General features: G+C 37.7%; 1 protein-coding gene across 4 annotated transcripts; it reads left to right on the plus strand.

Moving 5' to 3' along the window:
- Nucleotides 1–6526: 6526 nt before the first annotated feature.
- On the plus strand, nt 6527–23638 carry LOC116168794 (retinol dehydrogenase 11-like). Of its 4 annotated transcripts, none has more exons than XM_031484779.1 (5): nt 6527–6659; nt 6703–6850; nt 22614–22943; nt 22994–23301; nt 23341–23638. In XM_031484779.1, the coding sequence occupies exons 2-5, from the start codon at nt 6718–6720 to the stop codon at nt 23425–23427; spliced, it is 858 nt and encodes a 285-aa protein (XP_031340639.1). In that variant the 5' UTR covers nt 6527–6659; nt 6703–6717; the 3' UTR covers nt 23428–23638. The 4 variants fall into 4 exon arrangements, with proteins under 4 accessions (XP_031340639.1, XP_031340636.1, XP_031340637.1 ...); XM_031484776.1 differs by having other exon boundaries at nt 23357–23638; XM_031484777.1 differs by having other exon boundaries at nt 6527–6656; nt 23357–23638.
- Nucleotides 23639–26733: the final 3095 nt, after the last annotated feature.

Genomic DNA, 26733 nt, shown 5'->3' on the forward strand with positions numbered 1-26733 from the left:
ACCAATTTTTGAAAGTACCACTAGTTACCACTTTTTCAAAAATGGGATTTTACCAAATTGGCTCTAGAGGTGGTTTTTTTGTTTATATTTTGACACTAAACTATACGTATAGAGCAGACATGGGGCAAAATAAAATTTTTATATGAGCCACGGGCCTCAGTTGAAAATCCAAATAAAAATAAGTATGTTTAAAGAAATCAATAATTATCTATTTCATTTTGGTCTTGAGCTTGACTTATTTTTGCTTTCGTAAAAATCATTTTAAAAAAAAACAAGTACTCCTGAAAATTGACACGATTTTGCATACAAAATGTACCAGATGTGGATAATCAATCCCCATATTCAACTTGTATCCAAATTTTCATTTATGCTCTTAAGATTTGTTGCAATATATAGCTCCAAATGCTGCTTAATCCCAAAACACGTGTCGTTTTATTGCCCCACCCGGTACATATCGCGACGAAAATTCTCGAAAAACCTGAAATATCTCTGAAACAAGAAATGCATCTTCAAAGTGGCTTTCAAACGTTTTGGAAGCTTCGGATCGTGTCTACTAGATGCTGCACGTGTAACATAATCATATTAATTAATTAATTCAAATTTTTAATGTAACTTGGCGGGCCGTATGAAGTAGTAGCTATGAATTATGTTACCGGACAAAACATATCGGCGGGTCGGATCAGGTCCGCGGGCCGTGGGTTGCCCATACCTGGCTATAGAGCATCAACCAAAGTTCAACTATTACCAACATTTTTTAATTGGGCGAATTTGTAGACATAGTTTATCCAAAAAAAATAGTAGGTACATAGTTTATTGGCTCGAGTACTTGGTCTGAATATGGAAAGTTTCTTTACCAGGAGTTATAAAGGAGAAGTAAACAAAGTAAACATTTTTTTAATCCTGTATTTTAATTAAACTTTTTTTTTCTATACAAGAATAACTTTTAACATTTGTGCAAATTTCTTCATGAGCGCACGTTTAGTCGTTGTCCTGTTCTGGATTCGTTGTCCCCTCAAGTGTCACACAGTGCTTGCAAACTGAGGAACACTTCAATCCTGCTTTTTTGCAGGAGCAACCTGCAGTGCTGCATCCTCCCTTGCAAGCACGGGAGACGGTCTTGAAGATGGTTTGTGGAGTTTTTGATAATCTTCATTCCCTCGTTATATCTACACTAGCTTCTTTAATAGCCTGTACACCTCTCTCCTTCACTCTTCTTCTTTATCATTTCCAATGTCTTCGATGGTTGCATGGATTGCGAAATCTGAGAATTGTTTCCCTTATTAAATTACATCAATTTTGATTTGTATTTTGGTTTCTTTCGTGAATCATATTATTATTTCGTGTTGGACAACTTCCGTTATAAGTTACATGTGAAGTGACTAATTAGTAAAACCAAAAATAAGGCTCAATAAAGCTGGAATCACTAGAAGGCCGTATAAGTGTTTATTATAAAAATAATCAAAAAATGTCAAATACTATTTAAGAATGCATCTATCTTTTACATTGAAATTTCATTGTCTAATATTTATACCTGTTACAATCTGGGTAATAAAATTTACTTTGAAACGGTCATCTAATTTTTTACCTTTAATAACCTTAATTTTTTTAACTTTGATTTCGACTAATACAAGCAAATACGTTTACACCTAACTAAATTTTTAAACTTTTAGACAAAATATATAATTATTAAACCATTAAATTCGGTGAGATTCAATATAAAAGTTTTACGGAATTCCTTTTTGATTCCTGACAGAAATGAAACTAAGAATTGACACCAAATTCAACAGGTTCTTTTACTTGTAAAATACACTGAAAATACAAAAATTTTAACTTATTTGAATCCTTTCAGGTCCGTTAACTAAAATTTTAGCTTCAAATATTCTACAGATTAATATTTGTTCTGACAGTATCCAATAAACTTTGCGAAATAATCAGAAATAAATACAACTAACCTTTGTTTACAATTCATCTCGTGGATGGACCCGATAGAAATCCTTACTGCTAATTACTATTGGGCAATTTGGATGTTGATATCAGTTGGTTTCTAAGAGAACTGTATACTTAAAACACGACGGAATGGAAATCTTCGAGCGACGATATTCTGGGTTGAATGTGAATATTGATGGATACTACAGGCCTGCTTTTGGTGTGGCTTATTTAGTGGTAAAATGGAAATTGGTCTAAAGATGCGTTGCGCTTACGCACTTGCGCTTGCACTAAATTTGCCATTTATGGTCTCTAACAATGAACTTTGATTGACTTGGTTTTACTTGTTGAATGCCAGTTTTTTAAAAATTTCTTTACATAAGGTGGGTTAGTTAGACTTCCTCCGCAACTGAATTATGCTGCGCGAATACGACGGAATTGATGATTGTGTTTTTAAATAAATTTATAATTTCGAACGGTTCGCACGGTTAGACACACAAATATTCCTTAGTGTAAGTAGAATAAATAATCACTATTCTAGTTATCGTAAACCGGAGATTAAATTTTTTATATCGAAACTTCTACGCCCGATCAAAAAGAATAATATACTTTTAACAACTTGACTGCCAGATCGCTAATAAATTAATTTCGGGCAAAAAATCTCTTCTCTGAATTGTTCAGTATTACTTAACGCCCAAGGCTTAATTTCTATTGGTTAGTCATTTGATTTCCACCATTACTAAACAGCTGTTGGGGCTGAATCTTAAATTTGCAGAACTAGCATTTTCTCACAGCTTGATTGCCAATTAGCTGAGTTGCAAAAGTAACTAAAAAAGGCTAATTTACAGAGTGGAATTTAAAACCAGATCAGACAATGAGGCGACCACTAGTAATTTGGAACAATTACCCTACTGATAACTGTGGGAAGAACTCTCACTTTTATTCCAATTGTCAAAATGAAACTTGAAGCTACAATGAACAATATTCCTTTGGGGGAATGTTTTCAGAACCTGGATTACAATCCCGAGATGTAAGTCGGGATTAGACTCTATAATTTGTCCTACCCTGTCCGTTCTTTGTACCAGCATAACTTCATAAACTTAAAGAAAAATTACACGGTCATCGTTTTTTAATCCCAAATGGTCCCATCCAACCGTTTCAAAACTTTGTACCGGAGTTGAAAGGAGAATATTTTGGAAAACAATAAAATCAGTTTATCTGATATCTGAGGAGTTTTTGTGATAGTTTTCATAAATTTTTCGGAATCACCTACGTATTCATAAATAGTCGCTTGTAAGTTTCAAATAATCAAACAATAATTAATAATGACACCATCGTTTTAATAACGAACATCAGATGCAGAAGCTATCATTAGTAGATACTAATAGAAAAGCGTTTCCTGCTCATCGCCACTGAATGCCGAAATGAAAGTCCTAGGATTTAATTTGGTGGTGCTGTTATGCATCGTATATACTTGACATTTCCTAAGTACCAATACGACGTACCTATAATTGCTAGCGTAGAAGAGAAGAGAAGGTAATTTGCGTTTGGTATACGTAATCTTTTTGTATTCAAAAGTAAAGCGCCGCTTTGGGTATTGATTCACGTTTACGTTTCATCACGATTTCTTCTGCAGCAACCTACATTAAATTGGGATGATATATAAAACCAACTTAAGAGGTGTTCGTAATCTGGAAGGTTTGTCCACTTATTCTGAGAGTATAACTGAAGAGCTTTCCCACAGTATTTGCACCAGGCCACCCCGATATCTCTACATCCTCCACTGCGTGCATTTACTAAATTATAGCCCTGCGGCCCGTAATGTTATTGTATAACAGTACCTACCTACCTACTGAAAGCGTCTACCGATCCATTTCCATCTGTTCAAACGCATCACGCTTTGATATTACCCCTAAACCCATTACCAACAAGGCAAAATTTGACGTAGGAGAACGTCATATCAAAATTGAGTTGAATTAATAGGCACAACCGATTACGCGGAATTTTAACCAGAGATAAAAATCAAAATAAAAAACGTCAATTTAAATAAGAGAAAATAAATGGAAGGACTTTTAAATACCGCTGCATGTGAATTGCCGGCAATTTATAACCTTGTAATCAACTTTTTGATCTATCGCCATACTATGCATGCGTATATACCAATATAAAACTGTAAAGAGGAAGAAAAATATTTTAACATTTCGACGGGGTGGTCGAACTGCATTGTTCGTCGGTGATGTACCACAATTAACTTTTTAAACTCGATTTGAGCAAGTCGCAATAATTGCCCTTTGAAATGCGGTAGTAGTCTGAGAGACAATTCGATCGTACGATAAAAAAGTTGTTAGAAAGAAGTTGAAATATTTAAGTTCAACATATTTCGCGAGATTTCATTCAACTTTATTTCTCGCGTTCATTAAATAAAATAATTATTTTTTTCGTGGAAATCCTTTTGATTTTGGGAATCGGGCAGGCGGAACCAGTACATTGTCACTCTTCAATGAAACAAATTTCTTTTTCTGATGTTAGAAAGTGTACACAGTTATCTCGCGCATTAGTGGACTTCTTCATTGTCCTGCAACAAAAGGATAACTTTCAGCTACATTTTGAGGTCCTGCAAAAGATCTGTTACAAAAATAATAGACTGTGGAGTATTCTTAGGCAATTAGCACGTATTAGAAAGTGATTTATAATAACAGTTTTCTTTGTGGCGTACATTAAAGAAACTTCGGAACCACATTTGTATAAATAATATGACTTTTAACCTTCACGACCACGTTAGTGAAATTTGTCATGATAAACTTTTGCTTTTTCGTGAACCTACTCGAAATGAGAGAAAAGTTAGATGCAGGTTTTATAGTTCCTTCTCAATTGCCTTCATTAGTCAAAAAACTACTCGTTCCCCAATTTTATGGATGTTCATATTGTGGCATACTTTTCAAAATTTTAAACGATTTGCAAAGAGCGCAAAACTGGGCAACTAAATACCAGAATATCGCTCATTGACAAAAAGGGAGCAAACTTATTCCTGTAGTTTCCTTTGATGTCTCCACAGTGTCTCCTGTTGATAATCACCCGTCGTCCTTGTATCTTTTCCATTTCTTAATCTTTTTATCTTCCTTTTAAATCAATTTCCTATCTATCCTTGTTTCTACCTCCAATGCTTTGATCTCTTCCAGTATTTTTAGCGCATTTTTTAAGAATTAAAAAAAATGTGTTGTTTGCGTTTTGTCCGTCCGTCCGAACCCACTTCTGCCGTTTTGAACCACTCCTAGGGGAATGGTCCTAGAGTCCTGGAATTTTGTGCAGTAGGTAGCCTATACTTTGAAGGTGTGCTAGACGGCCATCAAATTTCGCTTTCTAAAAGCCCCCCCTCCTCCACGAATTTCCTGAGAAACGTGTATAACTTTTACATACGACGAATTAGTCTCAGATGTTGCATACGCATGCCTTTAGTGATGCCAAATTAAACTTTAGAAAATGGGGGGGGGGGGGTTGTAAACACATGTTCTACCCTTCATGGTATTCCAATGAAGGGTATCATCGAAATTAATTGGTTTGTAGTCATAATTCAGGAACAATCAATAAGTCTGCAAGGATTAATAATTTCTAAGTATGTCAATGTAACAATACCATTAAATCCTTCAAAAGGAATAGTCATATAGAAAATGACGTGGTATTAATTTACAAGTAAACCGTGTAACTCTTCTTCTAAAGGTAAACGGGATCGTTCTGCCCAACAACGAGAAATGAAACAGAAGAGAGAAGTCTTCAATAAAAAATGATACTGTGCGTGACTTCTAGCGGTAGAATAAGAAACTAAGAAGTGAAATCTTTACCGACAATCTATCTTACAGCTTGTGCATTGAAGGTTCACGCCTACGAGGCATTTTGGTAGTACCTAAATTTAACTCTCGGGGGTAATCTGCACATAGGTAAAACAAAGAACTATGAAAAATAATGGGCACTGAACAGCGTATGTTTAATAGACTATGATACTCGAAGGAAAACCAAGGACATACACGCTCTCAATTACAGTGCTAGAGATTCTCCTAAACCGGTGGATATTAAATTTAATCTAAGTTTCAATGCTTGAACACGTCATTCCCTTAGGTGGGTAGCAACAACCTATAAAAATAAAATGTTACCATCCGCGTATGATGCACGACATTTCCATGATTATGACGGTGCTTTTGTTACCTACTTTCAATTCGTATTTTTATAAATATGAATTAGTACTTCAATTAAACCAAGCTATTAATTTGCCAATCCACAAAATAGCAGATAAGTAAGTATGATAATGAATTCCAAGTCTAAACAAAGATTCTATTTTTATGTGATAAAAGCGAAGTAATCTTTAGCGAAGTGAAGAAAATCTAACGTCAAAATCCGCTTTTGTGACGTGAGGCGAGCCTGAATATCTTTTATGAAAATATGAACAAAGTTCCGGATGAAGATCTTACAGCAAACAATTGTGAAAAATAACGCGAACGCGAAATTAAATACTATTGAAGCAGATACCTGACACAGTTCTTATTCTTACATTTCTACTTCAAGACGGCTGATTATTCTTAATCGGTTTAATTAAATCCTATTATAACGTTGCAGGAAGTAGGCAACTTACCGGACGGTGTCCTTTTAGCGGGTGACTTTGGTGAACAGTTTTAAATTACGTTCAATGTCGTATGTTGGTTCTTTATTGATATCTAACCCTGCTCTTTCGCGCAACAGTAGTAAGTACCATTTCAGTGATCAGTGATTCAAGGAAGTTTGTAGATTAAATGACATAAGATGGTATTGTATATTATTACGTGTCTCCTTCTACTTTTGCTGGCACGAATGGGTTTGAATATGCATAGGAAATGGAATAGAAGTTATGTGTGCCTTTTAGGAAAAACGGTCATCGTGACCGGTGCCAATACTGGTAAGTGGACATACAGGATGTCATAACATAACTATAATTTGCACCATATAATAACCCAATATCACGAATATTACCCAAAAAAGGCAGAGTTGTTCAAGGGGATTCACAGGGATGCTTAAACGGTTCATGATGGCACGTGTCATACATCTCATCAAATAACTCTATTCTCTAACCAACATTAATTTTGATTATGGATTGTGGTGGAGGGATTGTGCTTATATTCGAAACAGTAATCAGCTACAAGAACAAATCCTGAAAATTTGAAGCTAAAGCGATCTAGCGAAGGTTTTCTACGTACTGACGTACTTGTCCGTTTCCCGCAGTTTCTTTTTGATCACTAATCATTTCATTTCATTTCATTTTTATTTTTTGTAAAAAACAATGTACAATTGTATTACAACGTCAGACTAACAAACATTTAACATTTTCACATACAGAGAGGTACTCGCCCTCATTGTAAATAACATTGGCCGCTAGGAAACGTCGAATTTAGTTTTGAACTGCTTCAGTGATCGGCTACTTTTTATATTGTTTGGGTTAATAAGTTATAGTATAATATACTGCGGTATGTCGGTGATTTTTTAAAAAAGAGTGTTTCGGTTTGGGCAAATAAATTTTATTTTTGTTCCGCGTATCATGATTGTGAATATCACTGTGCAGGTCATAGTGTAATTTGTTTTGATGCGTGTAGATAAGGCAGTTGTGTAAATATATTGAAAACACGGTCAGTATGTTGTGGTCACGGAATACATTGCAGCACGTGTGATTGTATGATAAGTTAAATATCAGCCGAAGTAACCTCTTCTGTAGTACGAATGCTCGGTCTAAGTAAACAGAGTTTCCCCATATAATTTTGTTATAAGTTAAGATCGAATATGCTAGTGCATAATATGCGTTTAACACTGCATCTTGTCTTAAGGTGCTTTTTAGATTTAGTAGTACATAGTACCACTTATTTAGCTTTTTACATACTTCTGAAATCTGGTCCATCCATGTCAGTTTTTCATCGACTATTATGCCTAGAGATTTTGCCTTATTCTCACTTCTTCTACCGTTTTTCCACTAATGACGATTGTAGTGTCGTCGGCGTAAATAAACAGTTCACCAAAGTTAATAAATTGAGGAAGGTCATTGATAAACAATAAAAAAATTAGGGGTCCGCATACACCTCCCTGCGGTGTGCCGATATCTGGGTTGTACGTATTGGAGATCGATCCATTAGCCTTCACTCGGATGCTTCTCCCCGTCAAATATGATTGAAGCCACTCATTAAAAACTCCTCTAATTCCATACGCTTCTGCTTTTTCACTAACGATAGCAGGATCCACTTAATCGAATGCACCTGTGAGGTCAAATTGTAGTGTGATAAGATTTATCTAGCTCGTCGTAGAGATGCTGAATGAATTGCAAATTCGCGGATTCTGTAGAGAATCCAGGGCGGAAACCGTGTTGTCTGTTAGAGATGATATGGTGTTTGTTAAGAAACGACCATAATTTGCCGCTAACGACTTTTTCGAATATTTTAGCAATGATGCTCAGTACGGAGATGGGTCTGTAATTTTCGACCAGGGTCGAGCCACCTTTTTTGTATATGGGTGTAATTAATGCCACTTTTAAGTGTGCTGGGAATATTTCTTGAGACATTGAGGCGTTGATTAAATCCGCTAGGGGTCTTGAGATGGTTTGGGCGTTTGGGGTTATACCGTCATAATCCGAGGATTTTTTGTTGGGCAATTTCTGTATAATATCAAGTATTTCGCGTTCATACACTGAAGATGCGAAGATAGTTTCACTATTTTTCTTCTTGGATGTAGTGCAAAGCTCCCGATTGGAAATCGTCACTCGGTTTGAGAAGTGACTGCTGAACATTATTGCACACACTTTTTGGGTACAAATTGGGTACACTTAGTTTAATTTCACTTATTTTTGTTTGGGGGTTTGACTGATTTCTATATTTTATAATGTTCCACAGGGTTTTTTGTTTATTACTTGAGCGAGTCCCATAATATGATTGCTTTTCAATCATTATTTGGTTATTGACAACTTAAAATCAGGTCTTGTTCTAAATTTTAAATCACACGGAAGACGAGCTCTGCCCTGTGATTTCCTGCACTACAGAGCGGTTCGCCATTACGAATGTAGATATTGGATCCAATCACGCTAGTGATACGACACAACTTTTGATAGGGCAGTGGTCTTGCCAATGCCCACAGGCTTTGGAATAGCACCGGGCCAAAGTTTTGTACATTGCCAGAATGTAGTTCCAGGGGTACCTACTGCGAATCTGACAGTGGGAGCGGCTCGTGAGAACAAACGGCATTTCGTATTAAAATTGTGCCACTTGGAACACACGTTCCCTAGACCTATTGGAGTGATTTGAGTCGTAGAGCCGGAAGTTCCGTCCCTTAGGATTGAAAATGGCGCCAATTTTTAAAATTTCAGGAAATATATGTTTTTGGAGCGATTTTTCCGTTTAGGGTGACGTTTACGAGGTTTCCGAGGGTGAAAACGACAAAAACAATATCCGAAGCTAATTTCTGTGTGGGAAGCATGATTGTATGATATCTTTAACGTCCGACAGGATTCAAAAGTTTCTTGGAAAGTTTGACCGATTTTCGTGGTTGAGGTGGCGTTTTTGAGATTCTTTTGGGTGAAGATGACCAAAAAAGACCCATTAAAGACCTTTTTCTACAATCGATATCCAAAGTAGGCATTTGCGCTCCTATTTGACAACGCAAACGTCATATTTTTCGAGGAATGTCAATTTGTCGTTTATAAGCGACAAAATAAAAAAAAACGCTCGCTCTCCCAATTATAAGCTATAAATCAAATATACATTGCTCAGAGTATCCAATGACAACGAGTAAATGACATTTAATAATCTATATTTGAGTGAAAAATTTAAATTTTTGGAAATATGTGAACTGCTCGATTGTAGAAAAAATCTTATGTGTAATTCGAGCGCAAATGAATGTTGATTTCAAGAGATTAGTGCGGCAAATGTCTCTTTCAATCAATCAATATATCATTTTGCGCTCTTAGTACACAAATAGCTATTTTTTATGAATTTTTTATTATACCTGAATCACAATCTCCGTTTTAAACACTCAAATGCGTGCGAAAAAAGGCCTTTAAAACACACGTGCTTTAAAGTTGCTAAGTAACGATACTTCAAGTATGACTTTTGAAACTGTCATCTGAGGCTGAAATAAAAAATCCTCTTAGGTCGCTTTCTGTAAATGCAGAACATTTCTTTGGCTTGTACCTATCTTTTGGTTGAAGCTTTTACAAACGCGCGTAATTTAGGGTATGCTTCCAAATCTGTTCCACTTTTTAGTCCCAGCAATAAGTGAAGTTTTGAATGAATGCACCAAAAGATAGAATATTTAAATACCTTTGACATTTCCTTCATATATGCCAGCATTATCGATGCATTTAAGACTTTATTCGTAAGTAACTTCCTATTCATCCATGGAAACAACTTTTCATATGCTTGAGAATAGGCTTTACTGGATTGAGATTTTACACCTACCAACGTTTGTTTAGATTTTACAACAAGCGATGTAATGGACGGAGTATTATCTTTTTCAACGGAAATCGTTTTATTCAGAAAGACGACGATTTTTATAAGCAAACGTCAAGTGACATTTCAATGGCAATCGTGAAATTACGAACACCCAGCCCACTTAATTAGACATGTATTCGAGTATAACGTCAATATGATTTCATTGAATTTCCTATTTTTAAATTATATTGCAGGTATAATAAAAAATACTATAAGATACACGTGTATAATTGTTCTTTAAAGCACTTGCAACGTTAAAGGCACTCCGCTTTGCGTCGTGCCTTTAAACTCGTTGCGCGTGCTTTAAAGACTTGATTATACACTTGTATCTTAATATACTATTTAAGTATTTTGAATAAACAGGTCGAGGTAGACTAAGTGCAAAGGTGAAACTTATTCATTGAATTCGGTTTTTAACTATGATTATTGAAACGTATTTACAAGTAAAAAGTCATAAGTCATCAAAGGGGAAAGCCTCATCATCGCTCAGATCTCCTGCTGCAGTCGAGATATAAAATAGTATATTAAGATACAAGTGTATAATCAAGTCTTTAAAGCACGCGCAACGAGTTTAAGGGCACGACGCAAAGCGGAGTGCCTTTAACGTTGCAAGTGCTTTAAAGACCAATTATACAGGTGTATCTTATAGTATTTTTTATTATACCTGCAGTATAATTTAAAAATAGGAAATACAATGAAGTCATATTGACGTTATACTCGAATACATGTTTAATTAAGTGGGCTGGGTATTCGAAATTTCACGATTGCCATGGAACTGTCACTTACCGTTTGCTTATAATCATCATAATCTTTGTAAATAAAACGATTTCCGTTGAAAAAGATAATACACCGTCCATTAAATCGCTTGTTGTAAAATCTAAACAAACTTTGGTAGGTGTAAAATCCAAATCCAGTAAAGCCTATTATAAAGAATATGAAAAGTTGTTTCCATGGACGAATAGGAAGTTACTTACGAATAGAGTCTTAAATGCATCCCTAATGCTGGCATATATGAAGGAAATGTCAAAGGTATTTAAATCTTCTATATTTTGGTGCATTCATTCAAAACTAAAGCAATGCTGCGATTAAAAAGTGGAACAGATTTGGAAGCATGTAGGGTGCAGGGAAGGCAAGAGGTCCATGTTCCCAGCCCCCCCAGTATTAGAAAAAATGGTTATGACTAATTTAAAGTATTGTTCACGTTTTGTACCATTTAGTTCCAATAACAAAAAATTTTGTTCTAAGCGTAACATTAGATAAGAGCAAGTTGAATTTGGGGGGGCCGATAACACGTCATCCCCCCCAACTTGATATTTACAACTACTTTGAGGCAAAAATTTTGTATCGCTTTTGTGCCGTTTTGTTCTTTTATTAGAAAGTTTTGTTCTTAAATCGTTTGAGAGAGATATGAAAATGAAATTGGGGGGGCGGTAAACATGTAAGCCCCTCCACATTGTTTTTTAAATATTGTTATCAATGCAAGGTTTTGTTCTAGTTTTGTGCTTTTTTGTTCCTTTATTAGAAAGTTTTGTACTCATACCGTTTCATAGTAAAACGCAATTCAAATTGGGGGGGCTGCAGACATAACCTCACTAACATTCTTTTATTTTTATTATACCCATACTTTCTTCTAGTTTTGTACAGTTTTGTTCTTTTATTCAACAGTTGTTATTAATCCATTTGAAAAATATATCTACTTGATCGTTCTGGTAAATTTAAAAAGTGAGTACTCAAGTAAGTACCAATCAATGCTCATTCACTGCTCTTGTATTTGATGGACCTCTTTAGAACATCCTTTGATTTAGGGTATATCGCCAAACGTTAGAGAAATGTAATAAGGGTTGTGTACCTACTCAAGCCAGGTAGTGCCAAATACGACACCGCGAAGACCCATAAGCCGATCATCGTGTAACGTTCACTTTGAGCAAGCTTAACAAAATTGCCTTGAGATAAGCATACGGTAAGCTCAGTCAAAGTAGTGATGAGTCGGGGTGAATCTTCAGGGTTCTTATACAGAAGCAAAAATAGCATAAATGGAAAAGTAAATGTCAAAAGAAAAGGACATACTTACTTACCAAAAGAGGGAAACAAGGCAGACTATGAGATCCTTGTTCTGGTCGTGCTAGGCTAAAGGAATAAAATAGAACATAAATAATAATAAATTGACGTCACAATGGATAGCGATTTAATCCAATGATCTCAATAATATTACAAATAGGCCGGATGTGCCCCGCATCGGGGCGACGAATATCGGTCCAACTGGAATCGTTTATCCAAATTGATCGGGCTGATTAAAGCCGGCAATTCGTGTCCTAAGGACGGTCGTTTTTCTTATGATTTTGATCGGGTTGACATTAGTCTTCGATGAGAAGTCAAGTGAAGACGAAGGACTTCTGTTTTTGTAGGTACCACAGAAGAAGGAAAATTCACCACCAAACCTATTATGTATGTACATCCATACATAAGGAATAGGAACGGAGGTGCTTTGATTTGTACCCGTGAACTTACCTATTATGAACAAAAATTTAAATCTATGTATTGCATGATCAACAAGTTAAAAAGTAATCGTAAACGATTTACATAAAGCGCATTTCCACTTGCATTCATTTCCCATTTGTAAGATGCAACTTCTGTTAAAATCGTAAAAATCCGGCCACAAATATAGCGTTGCACATGAGCAATCCATTGTTGACGTGCTACTTCAATTTCAGTTTATGAGAAGAATTTCATTTCAATGCTTTCTAAATAAGAAAGTTGGAACTGCGCATGCGCAAACCTAAATTTTAAAACTAATTTACTATAACTAACTAATAAACTAAGATTTTCCTTTGTTCCAAGCGCCTAAGTATCAAATTTCACTTAAATAGTTCCATAGATAAAAAAGTTGGCACGGCGCATGCACAAAATAAAATTTTGAAACTGGCGCTAGATTTTCCTTTATTCCAAGTGCCTATGTATCAAATTTCGTTTAAATTCTTCCATAAATAAAAAAGTTGGCACTGCGCATGCGCAAAACAAAATTTTGAAATTGGCGTTTGATTTTCCTTTATTCGAAGTGCTTATGTATCAAATTTCGTTTAAATTCTTCCATAAATAAAAAAAGTTGGCACTGCGCATGCGCAAAACCAAATTTTGAAATTGGCGTTTGATTTTCCTTTATTCCAAGTGCCTATGTATCAAATTTCATTCAAATACTTTTATAAGTAAAAAATTTTGCAATTCGGTTTATAAATGGTCGAGATGCGAAAAGGGCACTGTGAATTTTGAATCGATTCGATCCAACTTTTGGCATTGCGTATTATATGGCTAAATCTATGCCCATATTGAATTTCATGCAATTCAGTTCATAACTAACGGAGATGTAAAAGCGATCGAACATTTCTAAAAAAAGTTATCGTTCACACGGACAGATAGATGGACAGACAGACAAAGGAACAGACGGAGAGACCAACCGGCAGGCGACAGATAGCAATGCAAAATTATAAACGATCTCTAGGATCGTTAATAAACGGCAAAAGTGTAAAATTATGGAACATGTAAAAAACGGTTTTTTGTTTTTTTTTACAATAACTTTTTTTTGTAAGCGGTACAGAAAAAATTCCTTCCTTGGTACAAGACTCGACACCATAACGAACCAAATAGCGAAAAAAGTAGAACAATAGCTCTTAAGATAAAAAACTAGTAGCGTCGCAAAGTTAGCGGTCGGACGGACGGACGGACGGACAAAGTGGCCACAATAGCGCATTTTTTTTTTTATTTTTGTGGAAATGCGCTAAAAATAGTCTTTTTTCCTTTTGGTTGACCTTGCTCGACGATGAATTGCAAAAAGAAACACTAATTATAGAAGATGTGTGAAAGTAGAAGAAAGCTTGCTCATAACACTAAGGTTCGAGTGATCACTGTAAGAGCCATCATCATAGACATCGATATTTTTCCTCTAAAAGACGCATTATGTTTATTTTTGCTTCTGTATAAGAACCCCGAAGATTCACCCCGACCCACCACTACTTTGACTGAGCTTACCGTATGCTTATCTCAAGGCAATTTTGTTAAGCTTGCTCAAAGTGAACGTAACACGATGATCGTCTTATGGGTCTTCGCGGTGTCGTATTTGGCACTACCTGGCTTGAGTAGGTACACAACCCTTATTACATTTCTCTAACGTTTGGCGATATACCCTAAATCAAAGGATGTTCTAAAGAGGTCCATCAAATACAAGAGCAGTGAATGAGCATTGATTGGTACTTACTTGAGTACTCACTTTTTAAATTTACCAGAACGATCAAGTAGATATATTTTTCAAATGGATTAATAACAACTGTTGAATAAAAGAACAAAACTGTACAAAACTAGAAGAAAGTATGGGTATAATAAAAATAAAAGAATGTTAGTGAGGTTATGTCTGCAGCCCCCCCAATTTGAATTGCGTTTTACTATGAAACGGTATGAGTACAAAACTTTCTAATAAAGGAACAAAAAAGCACAAAACTAGAACAAAACCTTGCGTTGATAACAATATTTAAAAAACAATGTGGAGGGGCTTACATGTTTACCGCCCCCCCAATTTCATTTTCGTATCTCAAACGATTTAAGAACAAAACTTTCTAAGAAAAGAACAAAACGGCACAAAAGCGATACAAAATTTTTGCCTCAAAGTTGTAAGTTGTAAAATATCAAGTTGGGGGTGTAATGTTCCTAGGGGGGGGGGTCTATCAAGCCGACACGGAAGACGTTGACTTACCCTATACTTACGGTTGGCAACTCTGGCAAAAACTACAAGCAGAGCCACCTACCTTTCAAATCGAAACGATGGTAGTCTCGCGGCGCTTTTCAATTTGGATGGCCGGCTCGATATGAGTGGCACGAATGGACTCCTACGTTGTGTAATCGGTTCCTTTATGTGTTGGGCCGTGAGACATAATCGGAAGGGAATTAAATAAAAGACAGAACTTTTGTGCGTAAGAAATGACAAGATCAAATAAATATATTAACGCACACACAAGACCATGCCAGGGAAACCTTCTCCGGGACTAAAACCCTGGCATAGACCACACAAATACATGAAATAAATCACCTACAGCAATAAAATGCAAAAGAAAATACACATAAATAAAACATCTCAAATTGTCTGATAAAAATCAGATAATCAAATCAAATGCAATTAAACAAGTTCATCTGTAAAGGAACCGTTCAAAAGGGCTATCGCAACCCCAAGGTAACGGATATTCCCCTTTACAAACATCTCCTTGGAGAAAAACTTAGAGAGCACCCCTTCGGGGGACGTCTCTCTGATCCTGCCGACATACAGGACGTAGTAGATCTCCTTACCAACTCTATTGTGGAGTCATTTGAACAGGCGTGTCCTCTGAGAACTGCCAAGACTCCCTATAACCATCCTTGGTGGTGCAGGGCGCTCGAAAAGCAGAAAACTCGATTGGGCAAACTGTTTAATAAGGCAAGGAAGAGCAAAGCTGCAGCCGACTGGAGAGCCTACAAGGCAAACCTAAGGCTATACAAGAAGGACATTAGAAGGCGTCAGAGAGAGGCATGGAGGGATTTCTGTAGCTCTATAGAATCCACCTCCTCGGTATCTCGCCTAAATAAAATCCTTACCAAAGATTCATACCACAACCCAGCTAGCCTCAGAAGAGAGGATGGTTCCTATACGGACAACCTCACAGAGACAGCTGAGGTACTAAGAGACGCTCACTTTCCTGGAGCCACCACCACGCCTTACCCCAACTGGCCTGAGACAATCCCTTTCACTTCCACGGAGAATGACTGGGCGGTTGCCTGTCAGGTGGTGGACGTGGCGAGGGTGACCTGGGCGGTGAAATCGTTCTCAGCATACAAGTCACCCGGTTTGGACGGCATAATACGGCTCTCCTGCAATGGGGACTGGATGTTATTGCTACCTACCTAGTGGGAATATATACAGGCTGTATCGCTTTCAGATACATACCTAAACAATGGAGGGAGATAAAAATTGTTTTTATCCCCAAACCTGGAAAAGGTGATTACTCCACACCTAAAGCATATCGTCCAATCAGCTTGATGTCTTTTCTTCTTAAGACACTTGAAAGACTGTGCGATAGATACATAAGGGATACGGCGCTAACACGGTTTCCGCTGCATCCTAACCAACACGCATACTGCCCAGGAAGATCTACGGAATCAGCCCTGCACTGCGTTGTAGGGCAGATTGAGAGATCGCTGCACTATAAAGAGTCCGCACTGGGAGTATTCATAGATATAGAAGGGGCTTTCGACAAAACAACCTTCGATTCAATAGAAATGGCTCTATGTCACCACGGCGTACCGAACGTCATACGAGGCTGGATTGCGCAGCTGCTGAATCTCAGAGCAGTGCACATCAGCGTTGGCGACGAAACACTAAGGTGCACAGTAGTGAGAGGATGCCCCCAAGGTGGGGTGTTATCACCACTTCTGTGGAACTTGACTGTAAACAGGCTCCTCTGTCGCCTTAATGACAGTGGGTACTATACGCTGGGGTATGCGGATGATATATCCATACTTATAACCGGCAAATTTGAGGCTACTTTATGCAGACTGATGCAATCAGCTCTTACAGTAACCGAAGAATGGTGTAGGGAACACTCCTTGTCCATCAACCCGACAAAAACGGAGCTAGTTCTCTTCACAAGAAAAAGAAAGGTAGAGGGTATTCGAGCTCCCCTGCTATTCCAAAAACACCTCCAATTTTCAGAGTCAGTGAAATATCTAGGAATCACACTCGACAAAAAACTGAATTGGAGCAAACATATCCAGCTTAAAGCCGAAAAAGCAAATAGGGCTTTCTGGCAAAGTCGCCGCGCTATTGGCAAACTTTGGGGACCATCCCCGAAGGCTGTCCTGTGGCTGTACACTGCCGTGATTAGACCTATGTTCTGTTATGGAGCAATTGTCTGGTGGCCTAGAACCAGACTCTCCACAACTGTAGCACTCCTTAATCATGTGCAAAGACTAGCGTGCCTTGCCTGCACAGGCGCGATGCGAACGACCCCCACAGCCGTCATGGAGGCCCTCTTGGATCTGCCTCCACTAGATCTCCACGTGAGAGAGCAGGCCATTCTGGCATTCCTGCGTCTGAAAAATAAGGGGTTGTTGAATAGCAGAGGCATTGAGGGGGGCCACTCCCGAATTCTGGGCGAGGCGATCAAGCGTCTGCCTATCCTAGAGGGGAGATCGGACTCACTCACTCCTCAATTCATATTAGGGAAAAACTATCACATCTTCTTTGATGAGAATATGGCATCCCAACCAGATATATTCATCTTCACGGATGGATCTAAGACAATGGAAGGTACAGGCACTGGTATTTACTCCAAAGAACTGAACTTCCATGTCACCCAACCACTAGGTAAACTTCCTACTGTATTCCAGTCAGAGTTGGTAGGATTAACGCTTAGTGCAAGAACAGTTCTTATGCATAACATAAAGAACAAAACTATCAGAATCTCAAGTGACAGCAGGGCTGCCTTGCAGTCACTTGGTCACTGTAAAATTACCTCTAGGATGGTTTCCGAATGTCACCACGTACTAGAGCAAGTAGCAAGCAGCAACACCCTTGAGCTCGTATGGGTCAAAGGGCATGCTGGAACGGAAGGTAATGAGAAAGCCGATAAATTAGCCCGACTGGCCTCAAAACAGGCGTTTTATGGTCCAGAGCCGGCTCTTCCACTTACAGTTAAAACTGTAAACAACCTAATAACTCAAGACACCCAAACCCAGCACAGGGCTAGGTGGAACTTGATGTTAGATTGTCGCCATGCGAGAGAAGCCTTCAGAGGACCATCTCGTAGCTTGGCGCGTTTTTGTACAGGGCTATCAAGGAAGAACCTGAGGTTACTCGTGGGCATACTTTCTGGGCACTGTAAACTAAACAAGCACATGCACTGCATGGGTTTGGTGGAATCACCATCTTGTAGAGGATGTTACACAGACGACGAGACGGCATACCACTTACTCTGTGAATGTCCCGCTCTAGTCCAACTGAGACGATCCATGTTGGGGGAATCCTGGCCGGACATGGCTACGATTAGAGCCGCCTCCCCTTCCAGCGTCCTAAGGTTCATCTCACGTGTGGGATGGCTTGAGTGATGCTGAGGGGTCGGGCGACCCTAGTCAGGGAGGTAGTACAAAGGGCCCGAATTTGAGGCCTAAGTACGCGTGGACACTGTTCACCCTCCTATCGTAATCCAGAATCCAGAAACAAGTTCATAAAATCAAAATACACAAGACATCATAAGTGCAGTGGAAAACATGATAAATCAATTCAGTACAAAAACACATCAAAATACCTGTACGATCAATAGAAATAACACAACTCGTCAAATAAACAAATTGCATGTACATATGAAACATGTAAATGGTGGGGCTCTACTCCATCCTTCAGTTAACATAATTTAATTTAACACGAAAAGTACATGTGAGAATGCCATTGGCCAAATAGCAAGTATTCAGGTGAAAATCGATTATCGCTCAAACAGAACATATTTTAAATAGAGGAAATCTAAATGAGAGGGCCCCCACTCGTATTGCTAAGATGTTAAGAACTACAATCCGCACGAGACGAGTAGGCAACAGATACAGCGAAAGATCTAACTGCATTAGGTACCTACTCCACGGAGACAGAATAACCCACTCGCACACGCAAACATCGAAACATCAAATAAGAGAGCCCCCCTTTCGTATAGCTAACGCACAGAAATGCAGCGCGCCACGAATCAGCAAGTAACAGATACAGCGAACCATCAAACTGTATTAGGTACTTCCCTCACGGAAAAGTTACGGGTCAATCGAACAGAGCAACATCACACCGATAATCAACTCCTCATGAATAACAGAAATAAATTACTTAATTAAACAAAATAATGGCATAATCATATGTACAGTACTACAACCAGGATTCATCTAAAGGTACATGAAACAAATGCATGGAGTACGCCATGATTCAGATATCGTAGTTTATGCAAAATCAGCAAAATGTAAATAATATCAAATTGTGGCAAGAAATTCAATTGTCAATAGCTAGTACAAGAAAGAATAAAATTGTTACTACCTGTAAATACATCTTCAAAACACCACCACCAAAAATAATCAAGAATAATAAAAAAAACCGGGAAAGCGTGTGCCTTCCGTCGACCTCGCCGTCATCTTCTCTCCATTCTCTCCTAGCTTCGTTACCAAAATCCCCTAGTATTCGGCATCTGCGCAAAACGGACGTTGGTTATATACAGAGCATATTATATTTTTGTTTCAGCTGTAAATGTGTTGCCTAACCATCAGGGTGGATTATCACAGGGGGATGACGTGTTATCGGCCCCCCCACCCAAATTCAACTTGTTCTTATCTAATGTTACGCTTAGAACAAAATTTTTTGTTATTGGAACTAAACGGTACAAAACGTGATCAATACTTTAAATTAGTCATAACCATTTTTTCTAATACTGGGGGGGCTGGGAACATGGACCTGAAGGCAAGTTCACTTGCAGCCGCATTTCCCTAGGATTGTGAGCTCCTTTCATATTTACACTTATTTGGTCCAGTTTGGTTCCCAGCCCACTTTGCCTCGTGTCCATCCTCAAGTTGACGGATGTGGAGGGCATTCAGTAGGATAGAAGCAGTGCCCCCACAACACATGACCTGCTTGATTGGGGACAAGAACTGCAGTAATTTATTTTTGGTACAAAATAAATATTTTCCCACATAGTAGTGGATTTCTCCTGTGCTTCGGGGTCATAGAGAACGGTAGTAAATTCTTCCAAATATTAATTGTTTTTTTCTGTTATTCCTCTTTGTGAATTGGAGAGTTCACGTAAAGCTGGTGTCACATCCGGGCGTTTCATCCAAGTCATAAACGCCTTCTTGTTTCCAATAGAATTGAAGCAGGGCGTTGTGGCACAACCTGTGTAACAATGAAAGCCTCGTAGGGCTTGTGAATTTTCTTCTCCAAGTGCTAATACAATCAAATGGGTCGCTATATATCGACGCTTGGCCCCAACACCTGACAGATATCCTTCTTTCAGTCCGAGTTCTTTCAGAAAAAAAACAAAATATATATGACCATCAGAACGTCAGTATCTCAAGACTGGACGAGGATGTTCTGGGCTCCATGCTCCACCATATCTTTCGCATGGAGGATGATTCGCCCGTCCGCCTCTTCTTGCGTAACTTGTATCCCATCAAAAGGGAAAGCGTTCTCAATCGTAGGAAAATGTGGCTGCAAGTCTTGTGAGACCATGAGGTGCTCATGCTTACGAAACAGCCTTCCCTGCACCCTACATGACTATTATAAACATGACTGTCAGCGTTTTATTTTTAATGATTTTAACTACATATTTTTTATAGCTCGACTGCAACAGGAGATCTGAGCGATGATGAGGCATTCCCCTTTGATGACTCATGGCTTTTTACTTGTAAATATGTTTCAATAATCAACAATTTTTAGTTAAAAACAGGATTCAATGAATAAGTTTCAGTTTTGCACTTAGTTAACCTCGATCTCTTTATTCAAAATACATAAAAATTTATAAAAAAGGCCTTTAATGGGTCTTTTTTGGTAATCTTCACCCAAAAGAATCTCAGAAACGCCACCTCAACTACGAAAATCGGTCAAAACCTTTGAATCTTGTCGGACGTTAAAGATATCATACAATTGGCCTATATATGATAAATGAAACATGCTTCCCACACAGAAATTAGCTTTGGATATTATTTTTGTCATATTCACCGTCGGAAACCTCGTAAACGTCACCCCAAACGTATAAATCGCTCTAAAAACATATATTTCCTGAAGTTTTAAAAATTGGCGCCATTTTCAATCCTAAGGGATGGAACTTCCGGCTCTGCGACTCAAATCACTCCAATAGGTCTAGGGAACATGTGTTCCAAGTGGCACAATTTTAATACGAAATGCCGAATAATACCAATATTTATCACGAGCCGCTCCCACTATGATCAAAAAAGATATTTCACCAGATCTTTTTCAATAGTTGTCGCTTCTTAATGTGGTAGGTCATTTGTTGAAGTAGTCCATGGACACCAAATTTATTTGTTTCTGGAAGCTGTCTCTGGGAAGGGGACTGCAATATCTATAGCTATTCTTCCAAATGGACAGCCCGCATTGTATTGTACCATTCCTTCAAATCTCGTTTGCAATTTACCCAGTAGAATCGTTCCCGCATCTTCACCAGCGTTTTCATCACTCCTAGACGTCCTCCCGATATACCATCGTGCATCCGTCGTAGTACTTCAGGTTGTTTCGCTCTCCGGTACCACTAGGTGCACCCTTATTGTCGTGCCAATCACAATTACACAAGGCACGTCTTCAAGGACAGACTTCTCCAGACCAGTTTTTTGTCGTTTGTGAGTTTCAGTGGTAGAGCATTGGGCTACATAGTCGGGAGGTCGGGTGTTCAAACCTGGGCTGAGGTAAGAATTTTTCATCTGTGGCAGAGTGGTAATTTCCTTAGATCAGTTTCGAGCATATTGCCGGCTATAAATAAATAAATAAATAAATAATTTCCATAAACCCGACTCCATTATAGATACTGCCTTCTCGCGTTGTTTAGAATCCAAACTAATTTGCCAGTAACCGCTTTTCATATCTACGGTGGAAAACGATTCAATTATTCCTCGACTAGCCATGTCACTAAAGATTTTCTCACTTGGTCTCGATTAACCCATGGATTTGCTTAATAGTTTGGGCATCTCCGTTGAGTGATAAATAGTATTCACTACCATATTGCTTCGACCTGGTCGACAGTATTGCGAATGACTCGACGTATGACACTTGGGCGGCGTAGGAATAAATTGCAATGTGAACGACACGTTGAAAAAGAATGAAATTGCTAATAAAAACTTACCAATGTGGATGGCCATCCCTTAACACTATTAACAATGATAACACTAAATGCATGTAAAATGAATAATATAAAACTTAATGTCTGTATAAAATGTTTATGGTCATTTCTCCGGTAAAACACACGCACGCGGCACGTTCCGTTCGTCGTCTCTCTATCACCACCCGTACTCTCCTTCCCATACGCGCGCGCGAAAACCGTTTCACTTGAATTTAAGATTTACTTTAACAGACAGTATTATCAATAATTCAATATAATATTTAAAAAAACGTGTTTTAAATTCAATAATATTGCCGCATGTAATGTTTTTTAGGTATCGGGTTCTACACCGCACAAGACTTTGCAAAGAGGGGCGCGAAAGTCATCTTGGCGTGCCGAAACAGGAACAAGGCCGTAGAGGCCAAAGAAAAAATCGTCTTTGCAACCGGTAACGCGAACGTAAACGTCGAGATTGTGGACTTCTCATCTTTTGAGTCCGTACGAACATTTGCGCAAGAAATTCTCGCTAAAGAAGAAAGGCTGGACATCCTCGTTAATAACGCCGGTGCTATTTTCCTTGAAGATAGCACAACCGTCGACGGTCTTAGCACCACGATGCAAGTGAATTATTTCGGCCCCTTTCTACTTACAACTTTGCTTCTGGGTAAGCGCATCGAGGGGCAGTAATGATTGACTGATGTCTGCCAATTTTAGATTTATTAAAAAAATCTGCGCCAAGCCGAGTCGTCAATTTAGCTTCGGTAACTGCCCATTGGGCTAACCTTAATCCCGACGACCTAAATTATTTCTCAACGTCGTTTTTGTCACAAACATTCTACGTGAATTACGGTAATGCCAAGTTGTGTGTAGTTCTCTGGACCAATGAATTGGCAAGGCAGTTGAAGAACTGCGGTGTGACCGCCAACTCCCTTCATCCCGGTATAATCTATACTGATCTTTTAAGGGACACAAATACGTTAGTCAAATGCCTATACCAAATCCTCTCATTCTTAACATTGAAGGTAGGTACCTATACTTTAAACTCTTTGAGATTCGTTTAGATTTACCTATTTGCAGACTGTAGAAGAAGGAGCCCAAACTTCAATATACGTTTCGCTTTCTCGGGAAATAGAGAACGTCTCTGGTGAATACTTCGTTAATTGCGGAATCGGATATATGCCGCGATTGGCTCGCGACGAAAATTTAGCTAAACGGGTTTGGAATTTGAGTGAACAGTTAGTAATGAAGAATTATACGCAAAAGTTTTAACTAAATAAAAAAGGTTCCAATGTAAAATGTAGGTAGTTTATTGTGTTGTGTAAAATACTTGACTTTGAATACAAAATTGGAATATAGTGATTCCCGTGTATTTATTAGCGCCATCTGCAAGTTGCGGCTGGCAATAATAGAAAGTTGACTTCAATTATCTCGTTCCAAATTGACGGGGTCTCCAGTAGATGCTGCGAAGTGGTTTAACACCATTATTTCTTGTAGTTTGTAATCCTTCCAGTGATAAATTGTATATTATTATTATTATTATTATTGAATTTATAACTATCCAATTCAATGTTATTACATATGGACAGCATATAATCACAGTATTTTAATCTGCAATATGACGCAATTATTTATTTTTGCGTACAACTGTTTGATGAAGCATCTCAACAATTTATCATTCTTATCAGTAATACCATTGTTTAAATACTATTTAAACAATGGTAATACCATCGACTAATACCAAAGAGAATATAACGATACTTCTTGCAAATGTGTGCGAATTTAGAGATCCCGAAGTTAGGTTGCACAAATGCACAGGGTTTCGCCACTGCAATTTCATATATCGTTTGCTTATGATTTGATCACCCAGTATTGTGCCCAGTGGCGTAACTACAGGTGTTCCACTTATGCCGCTGAACACGGGTCCGCACCTTATATATGGACCCGCCTTTGCTTGGTCATGCCTCCAAGTGCAAACCGACTACAGGCCCACATAGTCCAGTCAATAGAGAAAAGTTTAGTCAAAAATTTGGTGTCCAAGAGGTTATGACTGATTCTTATGTATTTTTTGGCGTAGATTCCGAATTTTTAATCTCCCACCAACCTTAGGGGGTGGGAACCCCCCCAAAAATGCAAAAAAACCCCAAAATTTCGGCCCAAAATTCAGAATTTTGGAAAAATCTCGCTAAATTTAGATTTTTGGCCCAAAGTACCTTAGTTCAAAATTAAAGTACACAAAATTTGCAGGAAAAGTGATATATACACTTTTGGTCTAGGACCAACGGGGGCGGAGATAAGAGGGGGGTCAAAAAAGGGTACTTTGTTGGAAAACGTGAAAAAAACTGAATTTCTCTGAATAACTCGCTAAATGTTGGTTTTAGAGAAAAAACTCAAAGGACCAAAATGAAAGTAGACGAAAAATTACTTCGGAAAGTGCACGTGTGCGGAGCCGATGAAGGGGGGGAGGAGGGGGAGGGGGCGAGCGCAAAACCTCTCTTCCTGGCGCCGCGCGACGGCACTGGCATAAGGCGCTATACGCGCAGTTTCGGGTATCTCTGGCGGCCTCGGTCCCGGTCATAACGGATGCTTCTTTGTCCTTATTTTAGAAAGGGGCCTCTGGCTTCCCCCTCCCTCTTGTTGGTCGTTTGTATGCTTTTTGTGTCCTCTGGAAACCAGTTCAAGATCCCTCTTCAGTGCGTCTGTGTAGTCGCGTCGTGCGCATCACGCTATATTGCTCCCTGCTTATTTACTATATATATTCAAGGTTTTAGAAATTTTCAGATTACCGAAAGTATGAGAACTTGAAATTTTGGTAAATAGAATTTTTTTAACTAAGTGAATTTGAGATTTTGAAAATATACTTTGGGATTTTGAAATTTTGGGATTTTTAATAGGAATAAAATTTTAGGCCTACTGAAATCTTGAGGTTTTAGAAATTTGCGTTCTTTTTGGTTATCTTTATAGGATGCTTGAAATTTGGGGTGTTTGACTTCTTCGGGAAATTAATTTTTGATATTTATGAACATCTTATACATTTTTGTAATTTTTAAAATTTAAGATTTTATGATTTTAGGGATGTTTTAGATTTTGGGAATTTGAGATTTTAGGATTAAACGCTAAACATCCCAAACTTGCAAATTCTTAAAATGTTATAAATGAAAAGTCTCCAAAATCTTAAACTCTTAGAATTTTAAGAATCCCAACAATGATTTATTTATTTATTGTCCCTTTCTTGTTCTGGGCCCTCAACAGACTTGTGCTTGTGCCCAATTACAGATTAAAATTCCCAAACTTCCCAACTTCAAAAGCCTTAAAAATTATAGTTTCTAGATCAAACATTCCAAAATTTTATGTATCCAACATTTAAGAAATCACAAACATCTCTAATTCTTAAAAACTTAAATTCTTTTTAGAAATTCCAGAGACTTGAAATGTCCAAGTCCCAAATTAGAAAAATTTAAAAGTTAGAAAAATTAGAAAATCCCACATTTCAAAAACCAGAAATCTCAAAGTTTGATGTATCCAACATTTAAAAAATCACACAAACCTCAAATTCTCGAAACTTAAATTCTTTCAATAAATTCTTTTAATAAAAGAACTTTGAAATTTCCAAGAATCAAATTTGTAAAGTTTAAAAATTTGAAAATCGTTGAATGCCTAATATTTCAAAATATTGTACTCTAAAATTCTTGAAAGTACATAATATTATATTCTCAAATTTTCGAAAGTCTCATATGCTCAAAGTCCAAATCCTCAAATTCCCAACATCCTTTTTCTCAAAATTTTAATATTACAAATCATGAAATTCTTAAAATCCCAAAATTTTCTCAGAATCTCAAATTCCTAATATTTTAAAAATCTTAAAACCTCGAGTTTCCAAAATCTCGAAATCCCTAAGTTTCGAAAATTTTAAAAACAAACTATTGTACCGCCAAATTCCCAAAATCTAAAATTATCGAATTCACAAAGACCCCAAAACCTTGTCAAAAATAGCAAAATTTACGTATTCAAAAATCCCAAAACAGATTACCAAAATCAAAAATTCAAAAAATGTCAAATTTCAAAACTCCAAAATTTAGGAATGCTCAATACCTTCAAAAGCTAAACCTTCAAACCCCAAAATCTCAAATTCTCATTATACCAAAAATTCACAACCTGAAATTTTCGAAATCTAAATGTCCCACAATATAAAACATTTCACCCACAAAACTTCAAAAATTGAAAAATCTCAATCCCGACATCTCAAAACTTCAAAAATTCTGTAATTTGCATAATCTCATATCAAATGCTCCAAAATTTAAAACTCCTCTAATCTCGAAAAACTAAAACCTAACTGGATCACGAAAGTACTTTTTGAAAAACAACCTATGGTTCTTCAGGCACCCCTATGTATACGCAATTAAAGATTAAAAACTGTTGTAATGTTGGTTCGTGGGTTTTGTATAATGAGTCGGTGG

This window comes from Photinus pyralis, unplaced genomic scaffold, assembly GCF_008802855.1.
Source record: "Photinus pyralis isolate 1611_PpyrPB1 unplaced genomic scaffold, Ppyr1.3 Ppyr1.4_LG4, whole genome shotgun sequence".
Classification (NCBI taxonomy): Eukaryota; Metazoa; Arthropoda; class Insecta; order Coleoptera; family Lampyridae; genus Photinus; species Photinus pyralis.

What these genes read in the sequence shown, in the direction of transcription:
- LOC116168794 (XM_031484776.1), top strand. Translation starts at nt 6,718, where the DNA reads ATGGTATTGTATATTATTACGTGTCTCCTTCTACTTTTGCTGGCACGA. An exon ending in CGTGACCGGTGCCAATACTG is followed by an intron (nt 6,851 to 22,613) that starts GTAAGTGGACAT and finishes AATGTTTTTTAG; the next exon opens with GTATCGGGTTCTACACCGCA. An exon ending in ACTTACAACTTTGCTTCTGG is followed by an intron (nt 22,944 to 22,993) that starts GTAAGCGCATCG and finishes TGCCAATTTTAG; the next exon opens with ATTTATTAAAAAAATCTGCG.